Here is a 15948-nt window from a genome sequence, read left to right on the forward strand (position 1 = left end):
ACCAAAGAGACTCCCAATTTGTGATGAATCTAATAGGAGTTTTGAAGAATCATTGCAGATTTGAACAGACCATGTTTACAGTGAGATACTCAGCAGAGGGAGGTTGCTTTTGCTGTTCAATATTGTAAAGAATAAATAAAATTTAAAACCGGGTATGGAGGTCAGTCTCCTTGAATATGAATTGTCAGATCTCATTGAAACAGCAGTATATGCACATTTAAGTCAATAAGACGCCAAATATATATAAAAAACTTTATTAAACAATGTATTGAGATAAAAGAAATGTATTGTTTGAACGTAAATAAATTAAGCTCGTCATAGAAGATACTGTCTGGAGAGTAAGATGTTTAGAAGCACAAGCCGTTGTTGATGTTAAATATAGAGGATGAGTGTAATACAGTAACATAGTATGTATAACACCAGTAGAGGTCACTGTTACACCATTGCTGCACGTGAAAACTGGATGATGTAGGAGGTTCCAATTTGACAAACCTAGTATTCATCCCATTATTTCAACATGACATTGAATGACAGTGTTATTCTATGGATTTTGAAAGCATATGATTTAATATCAGTAGTCTAATTAAATAAGTGCTTATTTCAGTCACAGTACTATCTATTGGAATGCAATAAAAACATTTTGTACAAATAAATTCCTGTTATTTCCCCTTCAGTAAAACGTTACTGGAAAGACCAGTGCTTTATTTCAGAGTATCAAACTTCAACATCCGTTGTCAAACATGAAAAAAATCACTTACAAATTACCTTTTGGCTTTTGACATTCATGGCACTTGGACCTTCGAAGACATTAACTAATAACCACCTTTAAAAGCTTATCAAATCTCCAAAAATTACTTTTGGCAGCATATGGTCTTACTTGGTGTAGACAAAAGCTACCATGCACTATCAATAGGCTGTAAAAAACATCTGACAACTTGCCCCACGAATCAGACACCAATCATAATAAGTTCTCAGTCTAGCCCTTCATTGACAAGAATGTCCTATAAATCAATAGTCTCACTGCAGATGCTCAAAGCATCAATTTGTCTGCAAACGCTAATGAACTCCTCCTGCACAGATCGGTCTGCCTCAGATGACATGTCAAGGTCCAGGCTCTCCTGTGACGCTGACCCCAGTGTATGATAGCGCCTCTGCAGGTCAGCAGATTCCTGGTGACCAGAGCATGCCATGAAGCCTGAGTCCTCCTCCTGGGCATGCTGTTGAGTTTGTCTCTCTGGGCTGGGGCAGATGACCAGCGAGGACCCCCCTAGAGAGGGCCTGTATAGGGAGCAAGAGGAAGAACTGCCCCTCCAACGTTCAGGAGACGAACAACTTGAGGAGGACAGGGAAGGAGATGGTGGGGAACCCACAACTGTGTCTCCTCGAGGCTGGACACGAGGGGGCTGGGGTTGAGAAATCATCTCCACGCAGGATGAGGTCCGATACAGACCAGGGTCAATGGAGAGTGGATCACAGAGAGCCTGCCCACCGTTGGGAAGTGCACTATGGTTATTTAGGGATAGGTCACTGCAGCGGACAGGCTTAGAAGGGCTGAACAGGCTCATTGGAAAGAGGGCCTCACTGAAGAGTGCCTCATCTATGCTGCGACGCAGGTTGATAGGTGAAGGTGGCCGCAGGTCTGCAGTAGAGTCACTGGTAAATGAAGATCCACCTGATGTAGCTCCACATCCTCCATCTTCTGGTTTTTCTGAACCCTGTAAGTCCAAATCTATGTCCAGGTCTCGGTAGGCCAAGGCACGGTTGCTGTGGTAGAGGAGATCCAAGCCGTTCAGACTACTACCAAGCCTCTCATCCACCAGAGTGTATAGGGGAAGGTTCTCTGTCTCTCCAAGCCCAACAGTGTCGACAATGGCCAGCTTCTCCTGTTGGCTTAGGGTCCATTGGTAGCTCCCAGGCAGGATTGGCGACTTGGCTGCCAGCAGTTCAGTCCAACAGCTTCCGGCAGCTGGGAGGTGATCAGAGCAGTAGACCGGTTGTGCAACCACCAATGCTAGGGTGAGACAAACCCCAAGCTCACACACTCTGCAGCTGAACTGGAAGGCCCACCATTGCCAGGGACGGAAGACCTCCTCTCCTCCAGCAATCCCCATAGCATTGAGCATTGCATATAACTGCAGCCCGGCACATGCTAGTGAGAACAGTGCTGACAGGCAAACTGTTACAGCTGCACGGTCCCAGTCCCGGCTTTCAGCAAAGGGACAACGGTTGTAACGCTCAGCCGGTGTTGGAGATGTGTTATTCAGGTGGTAGATGTGCTTTGAATCTGCCCGCACATAGATATAGAATACAAAATAGGCAGCAGATAAAAAGGTTGCCAGTGCCACAAATGCACCACGGGAGATGAGAGAGAGAAAGAGGCAAAGGGGAGGCTTTTGCTGGTAGAATTTGAGCAGTGTCACCGGACCAAATGCAGCAGCAAAGTGCATGACAACAAGGCAAGCCAGGAAACAGGGCCTCTGGAAAGCTGAATAGGAGAGCTGCATTCTGGAGCGCATGGAGAGCAGAAGGAAGACCAGGCCAAAGGCAGCGGTCAGACAGGGAAATGGGGCTTCATAGAGCATCAGTGATGCTTCTGTGGAGTTTAAGCGGTCCTGGTGGCCATAGGCATCATATAGAAGAGAAAAAGCTCTTGTACAACTGGCAGCTAGTAGAAACAGACTGACCAGGGCGAAGTAGCCACATCCAGACGGGCATCGCAGAGGCAAGCACAGTAGGTTGAGCGCTGAGGCCAGGGTCAGCATAGCAAAGATGCAACCAGCACCATAAATATGTGCCTCCCAGGCCAGGCCCCAGGTTGCCATGGCGCTGTTCCAGTCAGTGTACAAGGGCACTAACATGGGTGGGGCTGGGATCAGGAAGGGATTGTTTGACTGGTTGGCAGTGGTGGTGTTTTGGGTGGGAGAGACATCTGAGGAGGTTGTGGAGTCCCAGGTCTCAGACAGGTTGCAGATCCCAGAACGTTCTTTATTGCAGTCAGGGAGGAAGATGATGTCGCTGTCTTCTGTGTTGGTCAACCAGTCTTCGGTGTACACAGGAATATGTGGAATTTCTGGAGCACCGCCTGGAAAAACATAGGGCTCAATTTCAGTTCCACCGTATTTTGCATTACATAGCTAACAAGAGAGTGAACAATTGAATAAGTAATTGAAAGAAGCTAGAGAATACAGAAGACAAGAAACTTGGACAATTATGATACATATAAAGAGCTTTGGGTATCTGTGTATGTACAAAACACTACCAGAGGACTTTATTACATTTAAATCATCCACCCATGAGAACAGCATTTACTCAACCTCAGAGCTATCAGAGCCAGCAACAAATTGGCTCTGGACCAGGACCGTGAAAGCATGCTTTCCTCCTAATGCACTAATCCTGTATAAAAGCCAGCAGCTTGTAAGAAGGCGACTTCAAACTAGGTTGGGCTCAAAAGACGAGGCAGGGGTGCATGTGTGTGTGTCTGAGATCAGTCCACTCAGAACCACAAAGCTAGTTTCCCTTGGATTATATAAGCCATCTGGAGTTTCCATGCAAGCGTAGCTAATTATGATTGTGTTAGACATGTTTTAGCACTGTGGAGGAAATGGCTGTTTCTTCGTGGTTTGGCTTGGAAAATCAAGGAGTGACTATTTAAATGTGTTTGAATGAACACGACAAAAATGCCTGCAAAACTCATCTGCACTGTGTATGCCCATGCTTACACAAAGCAGTTACTAGGAGATGACTTGAATGGAACACAAGTCGTTACATGTAGCCGAATGCCTCGCAGATGGGAAGAAAAGACTAACGCTTTCTGTCTCTGAGACTTTACGTCATGGAGGTGCACATCACAGAGCTTGTTCTTCTCCCTAAAACATAACCATCGCAACATGCACACTATCTCTCTAACACAGAAAAGAGTGTTACTCAGACCTTGAGACAAGTGATGGCGGATTCAAAAGAGTGCTGCCTCTCATGTCGGAAAATGGTAGAAAAAAAGCAACAGAAGAGAAGCAAATACTAATTGCATCTTTGCCATTCAAACACACAGGCTCATCAGTCATTCTGCTTCGGGCATATAAGAAACAATCACAAACACAGACAGGAACAAATGAAAACTATAACCTCAGATCATATTGAATCACAACAGGCAGGTTTGATGAAGCAACCAGAGATATATTTCTAAATAATGGCATGAGATAAGTGACAAATTGTGTGCTTGTTCACGGTGGATATGGTGGTGCTTAAATAGAGCCAGAAACTGGTTGTAACACTTGTCTGAGACTGAAAAAAAAAGAAAATCGTTTATATATGCCTTGAAAGGCCTGGGGAATACATCATGGTGTTGTGTGCCAGTTTGAGACCCTAAAATGTGCAGACTTTTACACCACAAAAAACCCAAATCTTTGTGTGTACATTAAAGATGTCTAAATCTTTTCCTGAGTACAAACAAGCAAGGATCACATGTGGTTGAGCGTTTTTGTTTCAAGTCAGTGAAGGCCCTTCTCATCTGTCTAGTAATGTACTTTTATGGGTTGTATTCTTGCAGTGTTTCCCATCCCACCCTGTCCTGGTCCCCTAATTCACTCTTTTGTTTATGATTTCCCTGAAACACCCGCTTTCAAAAAGTGGAAACTCCCATAGGTGGGTTTGTTATTTTTATCTGGGACAGTTTTCTGTTTCAAATGCCACTATTTTAGCTTCTCACACTCACAGGAATCTTCCCTCTGCCCTGCATTTCACTACATTTACTTCCAACGCCTCATGTTCGGTTCTGCTATCTGCCTTTTTCTTTCTGCATGTATATAGGTCCACTGCATGGCAAGTGCTTCTTCCATTACAGTCAAATGTACAAGCTTGTAGCTCTAGGGTTGGAGAGAGTCTGTGATCTAGTGGTGGGGGTTTTAACAGTGTGATTCTGCTTATAGCACTCCAACATTACTGTTATGGTGCTGAGACACAAAAGGCCTGAAGCCCTTTTCTCTTTGAATAATGTGAATGTGTTCCTTGTGTAATTTGTGTCTGAGTGTGTGCACGCATGGTGATGTGTACCTGTGTGTATGCATGTGCCTGTGGGCTTTTGTGGGTGTTAGCATGTTTGTCACACATACAGGCTAACCATGCTCTTTCCTGAAGAACCCCTGCTTCAGACTGACAGAGCATTTTCACAGGTGCTTCTGTGTAAACCAGAGATTTTCTTTGCTGACTGCTGGTTGTTGACACTCTCTCTGTCATTATCCCTCATTGAGCTCCCGACTAACAAGTCAAATCACAGCCCCGGGTTGTGATGACGTCAAGCTCTAGGAAACATGAGCCCACTGCTAGAGGTGCATCTCACAGCACGACACAGCAATTTTGTTTCAGATGACATCCGGTGCAGCCTTTTGAGGATGAAACACGCACTGATGAGTTTTTAAGAGGCTTTGTTTTTGCACCGTTCTGTGTTTTATAATCAAGGTCTGCTGAATCTTTAATGGGTGGAAAAGAAATGATGAAAAGATGGCTCCCCTGTGCACCATTTCCATGATGTTCATACAGCATTGAATAGTGTTCAGTTTCGGAGCAAAAATGGCAGGGAAGACGACTAAACAGATGTGTGACTGTCAGTCGGGAATTTAGGAAGGATACCCCATGCTGATGAATTTTATGGCAACATTTATTATAGCAAAGAGGGAACGACTGAAATGTCTACACAGTGATTGAGTTGGAATCACAGCAGTGTCCTGAGGAGTTTGGCACTCCCATAACAAAACCGTTTCCGCCTACTGAAATAACAATGTTTGTACCGCTTAATATTTTCACAATCAATAAGAATAACAGCAAAACCTATGTACAGATTCTGTTATATCATGATTTAATACAAGAAGCCATTTTTAATCATGATTAAGAATGTGTTTTTCCTTTCGGAGACATAAATGAGGGGATTAAAAAAGGGGTACTGCAATAATGATGTCATCTTATCATAACAGACAGTGACTGAGTGGGAAATGTAGGTGGAGCACAAGACAAACAGACAGCAGGAGGCATTCGCTATAGGGGAATACTGATAAAGCAGGTTGGGGGCCACGTTATGACAGATCAGCAACTTGTCCGTCAGTTTGTTTGCTTTTCAGGGCGACGATTTTGCTGTCATGGCATCAGGCTCAGTGGAAAACGTGACCAGTTGTTGAACAGCTGCCATGTTTAGTGCCTCACTCAGGTCAGTGAATGTCACATCTGAGCACCCGACCAGCCAAGCCTGGATTGCAGGGTCTGGTATGTGGTGGCTACATTACAGGGACAGATCAGACATGCATCCCTCTGCGTGATGCTTGGTCATCTGACACATTCCTGTGGGAACAAGCCCCCTCATGCTCGGGACAGTCAGCACATCTAGATGGACACTGACACACAGACTGAAAACCAGTTTGTCTCCAGACATCAATCGATGTTCTCTTTCAAAAAAAGATCAGACGTTTTCATGCTAAAACACATTAAAGGTTGTATACTTTCAGCTCATATTGTATGTAACATTCATACAGAGCTGTAAGCTCATCTAAAGGCTTCATGTGATCAACATGAGCAGCTGCCACTTTTGGCCCTTCTTGTTTTCACTCTTCCCATAGTGGCTATCACCATGGCTATTAGGTGTCTGATATTAATAAAAAGTATTTACGGTTTTAATTTGACTAGCTTAAGATGATTCAATTAATCTTGCCACAGAGGCTGGCCTGAGTGAGTACACAGGAAATACAAAAGACAAATGAAGTCTGTGGAAAATGAGCAAACCCATATTATAAGATGTGCCTCACAGATCACCTCTCGTGGTGAATGGTCTCATTTACGCCCTACTGGAAGGACTATTAGTGCTCATGCCTTATATTTATTTCTTCATTTCTTTTGCCCTGTGAAAGAAAAGCTGGATTTGCCTCACCTACGACACTCCAACTTGTCAAATAGCTGCTGTAATAAAGGTGAAGGATTCTCCTTATGTCCTGAGCAAATCACACACGTAGCCACAACCCCACACTCCATCTTTAATTAGCTGCGTGTTGTTTCTGCATCATGAAAAACGAAGGCTCAATGTAGTTTTCATCTGGTTGCCTTCACTTTCAATTTTGCTCACCTCCGAAAAAGCAATTTAGTGGGAGCTCACAGAGAAGCCAGATCATGCATACTGAGGAGGAGCCAACTGTGTGTGCTGAGAGAGGAGAGGCTCAGTTAAAAGGGAGATGTTTTTTTTCTGATACCTGAACAATTTCACTTCAAGCAAAACCACCCGCTATGGGCCTGCTAAGGTAACTACTCATGTAGGCTTTGCATAACTATTTGATGAGGTTTGTTGGAGTGCAGCTGGTATTTTAAATATAAAAGTTTATTGACATATGCATAGGGAAGACTAGGTCTGGGCAATATGGACAAAATCAAATATGACAATATTTTTGACCAAATACCTCATTATTATGATTGTTGATGATTATTGGTGCTTCTACAAAATATTTACACAATGAGATTTCTGATAAATAATCATCATTAATGCCTATATAATGACTAAGTGGGTCAAGGCAAGAGTTCAGAAAATTACATCACTTTACTGTAATGCAGTCTTTAAAACCAGGAAATCTATTAGATTAGATATTATGATATCTGAAGTCCCAGGCAACATCTAGTCTCATATCACAATATCGATATAATATTGTCACATTGCCCAGCCCTACGGTAGACTTCTAGCATTATTCTCTCATTCAATCTTTGACCCTGTTTTACCCTCCCAGTTTGTGACACACCAAAAGTGGTGGGACCCCATGGCATTCCATCATCAGCGAGTAGCACATCTGACATGTCTATTTTTGAAAATCACTTGACAAGATCTGCTATTTTGAGCTAGGTAATGTGGGTTACATCTGTTGCGGTGAACTGGGCTGCAAGGGAACCTTTTAATCAACACCAACTCCACCACAAATCAATTTCTTGATGACAAGCCAGTAGTTTCATAAGACGCCAAAGAATGTTTACCTGAGACATGGCACAGAAAAGTGTTTGTTTATCAGGTGGGCAGAGTTCCCTGTCTTTCTGTCTCTCCTGATCTCGGTGCTTGTTCAAAAGCGCGGCATGAACGAGCAGTTTGTTTCTCCTCCCTTTGGAAGCAATTAGTGGCTTCAGGCAAGGGATGCAGGGAAATTGTTCCTCTCAGTCCTCTCTTTCTGACAGATTTATAGGTTCAGTTATATAGCCTTGGTTTAGAAAGACACTGCATGCAATGGTTTGGGTTGCTTTCTTATGTAAAACAGCGTTGCAGTGCAAACAAATATTTGTGCCATAAGGCCTGCATGTTAACATGTTAAGGATGTGTGTGCTCACCTGTTGGCAGTAACTGAGATGTTGTCAGGAGCCTGGTCGATGCCGTGAAAATGTCTGCTGGTCTTGTCTTTCTATCTAAGTCAGCTGCTGAAGGGACCACACCTTCATTAACCTCATCCTCTTCATCTTCTTTGTCTGGCGGCTCTGGCAAGACAGAGTTATGCAATGCAAACGGTGAGTCCTCTCAACGTAATAATTTAAAGTCAGAGTAAAACAGATTAGCTGAGGGTAATCTCAAGCCTGCCAAAGCAGACTTAACCCTCCTTCATCTCCGCTCACATTTGAGACTGCATCGTGAAGTAGAATGGAAGGAATATTTTTCTTAACCCAGTTCTGTCAAATGGATCGGCCTATCATCCACTTAGCTGTAGCCAGCCATCCATAGCACAGTAGTCTGGCCCTCTGTAGTCTAATTAGATCGACGCCCCTCTGTATGTGTGTGCGTGTGTGTGTGTGTGTGTGTGTGTGTGTGTGTGTGTGTGTGTGTGTGTGTGTGTGTGTGTGTGTGTGTGCGTGTGTGTGTGTGTGTGTGTGTGTGTCTGGTCCATCATGAACCCAGTCCCCTTATTCAGTCATCTGTCTTAGAGATGTTAGAAGGAGGTAAACAAAGCAAAGCATTCCCCATTAACTCCGTAAACACACCAAGCTCAAAAAGAAAGAGACCCACAGAAAATGGAAAGATTACAACATCGGTTTATTAAAAGGCAGAGCTGTGTTATTCGCTTTCAAAAAAAAAAAAAAAAAAAAGCTTCAGCAAGCGTGCCTGCAGGTCAGTTAGCAGAAATTGATGAGCTGACTCAGTGATGAAGCGAGGTGCATCGAGCACAATACGACTCCTCATTCATATTAGTGATGAATTGATGTCCAAAGCCTGCCTGGCAAAAGTCTTGGGGGACTAATCATGGGTTAGAAAACAACCTTCTAACAGCTATGAGGCGTTGCAAGCTACCACCTCATAATCTCAGTCATGCACCAGAGAATCTGAGCCAATCTGAAGTTGCGGAAGTCTCCAAAGCAAAAACACACCTCTTCACTTTATTGCACTGTTGACCTCCACACAGCTGGATATTGACTCAGCCAAAGAAGACTAGAGAGAGTAATGAGCAGTGGGAGAAAGCTCACACAGACAAATGTATGCACACACCTCACCTGCGCACTCATGCACGCACCTGCACATATGCACATGGGGTTGGTTTAGCAGGGGTCTTTTGGCTCAGTATCTGACAGCTGTTACCTCCAAACTTCATTTGGCAGGTTCACCACCAGCTAACAGGATATACAGCATGCAACACATTATCCATTACATTACATCCTATTACATTAATAAGCTGTCCCTATACAATTGTAAGTGTCTTCAAGTGCTTAAATATTCTAACCATGCCGTTGTTTGTTTTGAAAGTGGGAAGTGAATTGCTGATGCAGCATGAAGAGCAATAATACCGTACAGTCAGTCACTGCAGCATCTTGGATCTGCACTGGAGACACAACAGTGTGCCTATAGCGCGGTGCTTAATTAGCATGGCTAATGAGATGTGCAGTAAATGAGACAGGGACAGCAAACAAATGCGTGTGTGAACACACACACCTCTGATAGACATACAAAAATACATGGTATATGATTGCTCATGGTTGCTGGTGAAGATTTTTATAGAAGGAAAGCCCTCTTGCCCTCCCTCTCTCTCTCTCTCTCTCTCTCTCTCTCTCTCAGCCCACATCTTTCTTTTCCTCTCTTTATCTCTTTCATGCACCAAAACTAATGTGTGGGTATGTGTGTGCGTGAGCGACTGTGCGCAGCCATTCTGTCCACCCATCACTATGAAACATTAGCACATCACAAGAAAAAAATTACTGATGACCAGCCATAAAAAAAAGTTGGTCTGCTGACAGAGCAAAATAAGGCTGAGCGGGGTGAGAGGAGGAGGCAGTTAAATGGACTATCTCCATTTAACCCCATTCTATAAAGCCCTGCTAAAAGAACCATAACAGCCAGTGCCGAGCTGAACAACAATCCACATTAGTGCTGTATTGTCATTTTTCTCTCTGCTTAGTCACACTGAAGAGTAATTAGATACATAATTTGATCTTTATGACTTTGCAACATGCCATGTAGATCAGTCATTTAATCCTTGAGGTTAGTTGCTATCAAAGACAGACAATATTTCCTGACAACTTTGTCTTCTATGTCACTTTCTTCTATACCTCAGACTGTGAATAGATTTGACTTAACTTCTTCATTTTGCATGGTCACACACACACACACACACACACACACACACACACACACACACAGAGAGAGAGAGAGACTCAGACGGAGGGAGTGTGAGAAAGCCTGAGAATCTCTCAGAGGAATTTTTCACGGCAATCCTGAGTCTTTACATCAGAGATCTCAGCAGTGCTTTATGTTCTGTGTGGCAGTGCAATCGCTTCAGCTGTCACATCCACACAAAATCAAAATGAAGCTTTTTCTGAAGTTAAAATGGATTACTGAGGTAGGTTCAAAGACACAGGAGTAACTGCTTGCAACTGCTTGCAATGTTCTCCAAGTTTGCCTATGCCATCTTTACTTGTGATTAAATTGTTCAGACTTAAATTGGATTTGGAACAAGTGCACTGGGCAAAGCTTTTGACATAGTCTACTCATTCCAAGTGTTTCTTGAAGCTATTATGGCCAACCAGAAACCTTGTGTAGCTGCTGGACCTGCAGAAGCTTAAACGTGGTAGTTTGTTGTGATGTACATGCAGTTTATGTGCTCCAGAAGCCGATCAGTGTCTCCCCTTAGCTACCAGAAATAATAAGCAGAGGATACGATCAGGCTGTGCACGCTACCCCTCAGTCCTGCCACCGCACTCTGCTTTATCTATGTCAGCCCCGAGTGAGTTTGTGAAAGAGTGAATGCGTGGGCTTGCAGGAGATCGCTATATGAGGCTTAGAGTGATAAGGAAGAATAGGAGGGGGTAGGATAGCAGCACAGAGAGTCAGATGCTCATAATCAGATGCGTTAAAATTGGATATTGTGACTGAGAACCCTCATTCTGAAAGTCTCCATAATGTGCTTGCACAAAATTGCATCATGTTGGTATTAGTTCAGCTATTTTTCAAGACTCTTACCAAGAGATTCACTGCATTCTCTAATTACAGTTCCATTAGTTTGAATGGGTATTAGCTCCATTGTCAAGTCTGAGTAATTCTGAGTAAATGATATAAATTTGCCTGACCAATTCTACAATCTTACATTTGGTACACATGGCAGTCAGTCTAATTAAAGTTCCAGCAGTAAACTTGGATTAGGAAATTTCTTGATGTTGTTGGTCTTTGTCTGTAGTTCATTCAGCTCCGAAAAGCTGTGGGTCAAATCTTAAAAACAAATAGGCCTAATCCTAAAAGTTTATTAAAATGCATGGGCTCATTCACTCTCCAACTGATTTGAGTAGTCATTATGAAAAGATTAACATAATATCCAAGTCATCACAGTGCTCCCTGTTGCTACGCCATTGATATTCTATATTAAGGTATCAAGTATTCATGTCACATGCTTGGTGTGCAAATCTATGTCCAAAATCAATTAATCTGTAGATAATGCATTAGCTGTGTCTAGTTGTGCTGTACAGCGTTTGGATCACAGGGACAATATGGCCTGTGCATGTGGTAATGGAGCGCATTATGGGTATAGTCTCACCACCTCCCACAAGTATAGCATATGCTAATAATACGAAGGGGAGGAGAGGACAGAAGGAGAAGGATGAGCAGAAACTGTTTGGAAGAAAATGTACGGCGATGGCTATCTGAGATGCTTTAAAGAACCTCATTTTTCATCCCCCACATCTCATCAAGCACAACCCCCCACCGCTCTCTCTCTCTCACTCTCTGTTTTGCAATCTACTTCTCACCCCCCGCTTACGTTATTTGCCTTCGTTTCCCCTCTCTTTTCTCATAATTGACCTTGCTATTGGCTGTTAGAGTGTCCCTTAGCAGGGGAATCGAAATGTTGTGCAGATGCAGAGCGTTGCTATTTTATTTGCCTCACAGCCCCTTCAAGGACAACAAATACTTTCTGGATCAATGGAGAACCCACCCTTGTACTTGGTATATGATTTCCACACCTCCAATAGAAGACAGATTTACATACTGCAGTTTTAAAATAAATTGCAATACAAGGCACACACAGAGGACATTCATGGTGGGATAATGTATGATAATACAGGGGTGCCCTGTTTTCATTTTTGTATTAGGCTCCTACTGTGTCCTTTGGCAATGTTTAATCATTTGGCCTGTGAAAACAAGCGGACAACCAGGGTATCTATGGACAAACAGAAGGGCCAGATGAAGAAAAGCACTGCATTCTGCTGCTTCTCATCCATACTGGGATAACAACAAGCTTTCTTTTTTTTTCCAACAAGCGAGCTCTCATCCCTATCAAGACATTTTCACCCTCCAAAGCAGCCACAGCTGACCTCTTTCTCCATGGAAAAAAATGACACGGATGGTGTTTGCACGCAGGCAAAGAGATTGCAAAAGGAGGAGGGGATAGATGGATGGAGTTAGGGAGGGAGGGAGGAGGGCAGAGGGAGGGAGGAGGGAGAGGTGGAGGAGACTAAATGGCGAGAAGCACGTTCAGCATCCATGAACAGCGACTGGCGAGCGGATGGTCCCATAGGAGAGATGGTGGTTTCGCTGAGTGTGCGCTTGGAATACTGATACCGGCCACAGTAGCCCTCCCCTCCCACGCCAAGCCCCTTTTTTGCATGCTGCCACACGGTGAATAACGGGGCACTAAACAAGCGCAGACACAACACTGAGTGCCTCAGCCATAACACAACAGCACAAGTCTCATAAAATACCGGCAGCGTTGGCTATTAAGTGGCAGATCAACATATGATGACATCTAGAGAGGCTAGAAACAGCAATGAAGCAAACAAGATTGATGTAAAACACCAGCCGCAATCAATAAATCCCTTTTTTGCCACTAGGGAACTGTTAATGTACGAGATTAAGTACTGCATATTAACAGACATTTGGTGGAAGGGTGGTATTGAAGTATGTGGACTAATCTACACACTGGTATAATGTGCTCATGTCCTCTGCTGTAATTAACATCAGATAGGTGATCATCAGTCACATTAGAGACACAATGCAACAGTGCATACACTTCCATGAATATAACAGACAATTCTTTATATAGATATCAAGCAAACCATCATGAATATATCTGTCACAAAAGCTTCCAAGTCAAGATAATCGACTCATCATTTTGCAGCCTGACCTTTGACCCTCCAATGATGAATGTGCCTGTACATGGAGGAGGATCTCCCACTGAAGTCTCATTAAGCATACAGACACCAGACAGCTACCAGCGTCGCCGCAGTGTTGGGGGATGGGCCAGGCAGAAGAAGCTATTCGCTCAATGTCATGTGAAAGTGTCTTCACAGACCTACCAGCTACTAGCATCTGTTTCTACCAATCGTCATTCCCTTTCATGCAGTGTGGAGAATACAGCCTCCGTCGTATACCATTCAATACTCATTGGGGTCATTAGCTGAGGTAGTTCCTGGCCTTATTTAATGCCAGAGGTGAGCTGCGTACTGAAAACTTATTACAGACGTTTAAAATACCTACAGCATTGCTACTCTCCAAGCTTGTTGAACATGTGAATTCCAGCACAGGCTGTAGCTCATCAGTCCCGTCAAGTTAGAGATGATTTCAGTCTAACAATTATAAAGTGTTGACATGGTTTCAAGGGGATTTGGATTTATGCAAATCTACAGCTTTTGACTATTTACCATGTCAGAGACATTATTGATCATGTTGAACTGTCTGCAACCTTTTGACAGTCATCTATTGAAAAGACTCAAGACCTGCCTGCAGATGATTGATCACATCCATTTAGTCAATACGACCACTATTGATTTGTTTAACTTGCTTACCTCCTGCTATTGGGAAGTTAACCTTTGGGCTCTGAGTTGTGCTTGTTATGGATTCCAGCTCTGGTTTGTGATTGATCCCCAGAGCAGTGGTGATGATCCCTGGCTGTTCCTCCGTTGGCCCTGACTGGGCCTCCGGGAAGCCCGGGCCCGCTTTAGTCTGAGTGGGTTGAGCTTTGATCATTGTGGCTTCTTCAGTGCTGAGGTTAATGCTAACAGTCGACTCCTTTGGTGTTGTGACAAACATGATTCCTGGGGATGTAGGAGGACTAACGGAGACTAATGGGTGTCTGGTCAGCGTGGTTTCTACCAGTCCTGGGTTTATTGTCGTTGTTTGGACTGGCGCCCATATCAAGACAGTGGGAACTGTAGTTTCTGGTGTTGTCGCTGAAGTGGCTGTTACCACCTCCTTTTGAAAACCTTCAACCTCCTTTTTCTCAGTGTGTTCCTTTGGGAGGTGGTATGCGGAGGCCCCCGTGCTGGGTCCTGCAGCTTGCACAGTGCCCTGGGCTAGGTGGGGACGTGTTGCATTTTGCGCTGGAGCATTTGTGCTGGTGGGATTGTTGGAGAACAGAGTGTTTCTGATGGGAGCGCTGCTGGGTGAGTAGGAGTCTGAAACAAGAGTATCATTGTCACTCTGCACTGTGCTGCTGTGCAGAGAGTCTGATGTCCCTGTGGGAAGTGATTCTTTTCTTATCTCTGTCATACTGGTGAGGAACTCCTGAGTCGAGGTGGTGGGTGGTTTAGAAGTGGTAGAAATGCTGCTTTCCCCCAAACCTGAATGTTCTGGCGAGAGATTGATTGGTTCTGTCAACCCTTCAGCAGCTGTGGTCAATGCTGCGTCCTCGTCCTTGGTTTCCGAAGACTCACCCCATGGATTAAAGGGGATATGGAACGATGCCGAGGGAAAGGAAGGGAGCCTTGGCAGAGATGGAGCCCACCAGTAAGAATTAGTTTTCTCTGCAGGTGGGGTTTCTCCAGGCGGCTCTCTTGATGGTGTTGGTCCCCAGTGGCCCTCCTCATCAGCAAGAGCCTGCCTGTGAAGTGTGACCAGGAAGCAACACGAGAAGCACAAAGCCAAAGTCCGGCGGAGACGAAGCATGCTGCCGACAGTGGAGTGGTGACTGGACCGGTCACATGTTGTTCTCCATTCTCCTCGTCCCTAAAGCACGTCTGGCTGCCTTTCCGCTGAAGTGACCTAAAAGACAAGAACAGACAGGACTCTGAGTGACACACTTCCAATCCTCTGTTGGACAGCTGAGTTGATGAAAGAGGCAAGTTGCTGGAAACCCCATCTGTTGATTTTTGTAATTTATTTAGGCTGGACTGTCTGCAGCTTCTCAGAGGGTGACCTTCTTTTCAAATGTTTTTCCACACTGTAAAGCATATCATGACAGCAAAGCCGTGCCACCCGCTATAAAGTATACCACCCATTACAAGGGACTGCTGAAGTAAGCAGGCTGAAAATATGTTGTCTACCACAAATCACAACAAGAAGTATTATGGACACCCCACAATTAGTGGTGTCCTGTTAGATGTGGGGGTCAGTATTTATGTCATGCTGTTACTCACATGCTCACTGTGTCACGGTACTTAGGTCTAGTGGTGGACCAATTAAAGGAAGGAAAAAAAGCTTCCATCAAGATTTACTCTTTTCAGTGAGTAGTGTCCAAGAAATAATGTGTGTTTGTG

General features: G+C 44.1%; 1 protein-coding gene across 1 annotated transcript; it reads right to left on the bottom strand.

Moving 5' to 3' along the window:
- Positions 1 to 237: 237 nt before the first annotated feature.
- prrt4b (proline rich transmembrane protein 4b) lies at positions 238 to 15358 on the bottom strand. The gene is made up of 3 exons (XM_030046426.1): positions 14260 to 15358; positions 8338 to 8481; positions 238 to 3082 (listed from the first exon to the last, which is right to left on the bottom strand). The coding sequence occupies exons 1-3, from the start codon at positions 15356 to 15358 to the stop codon at positions 1002 to 1004; spliced, it is 3324 nt and encodes a 1107-aa protein (XP_029902286.1). The 3' UTR covers positions 238 to 1001.
- Positions 15359 to 15948: the final 590 nt, after the last annotated feature.

This window comes from Myripristis murdjan, chromosome 23 (assembly GCF_902150065.1).
Source record: "Myripristis murdjan chromosome 23, fMyrMur1.1, whole genome shotgun sequence".
Lineage (NCBI taxonomy): Eukaryota > Metazoa > Chordata > Actinopteri > Holocentriformes > Holocentridae > Myripristis > Myripristis murdjan.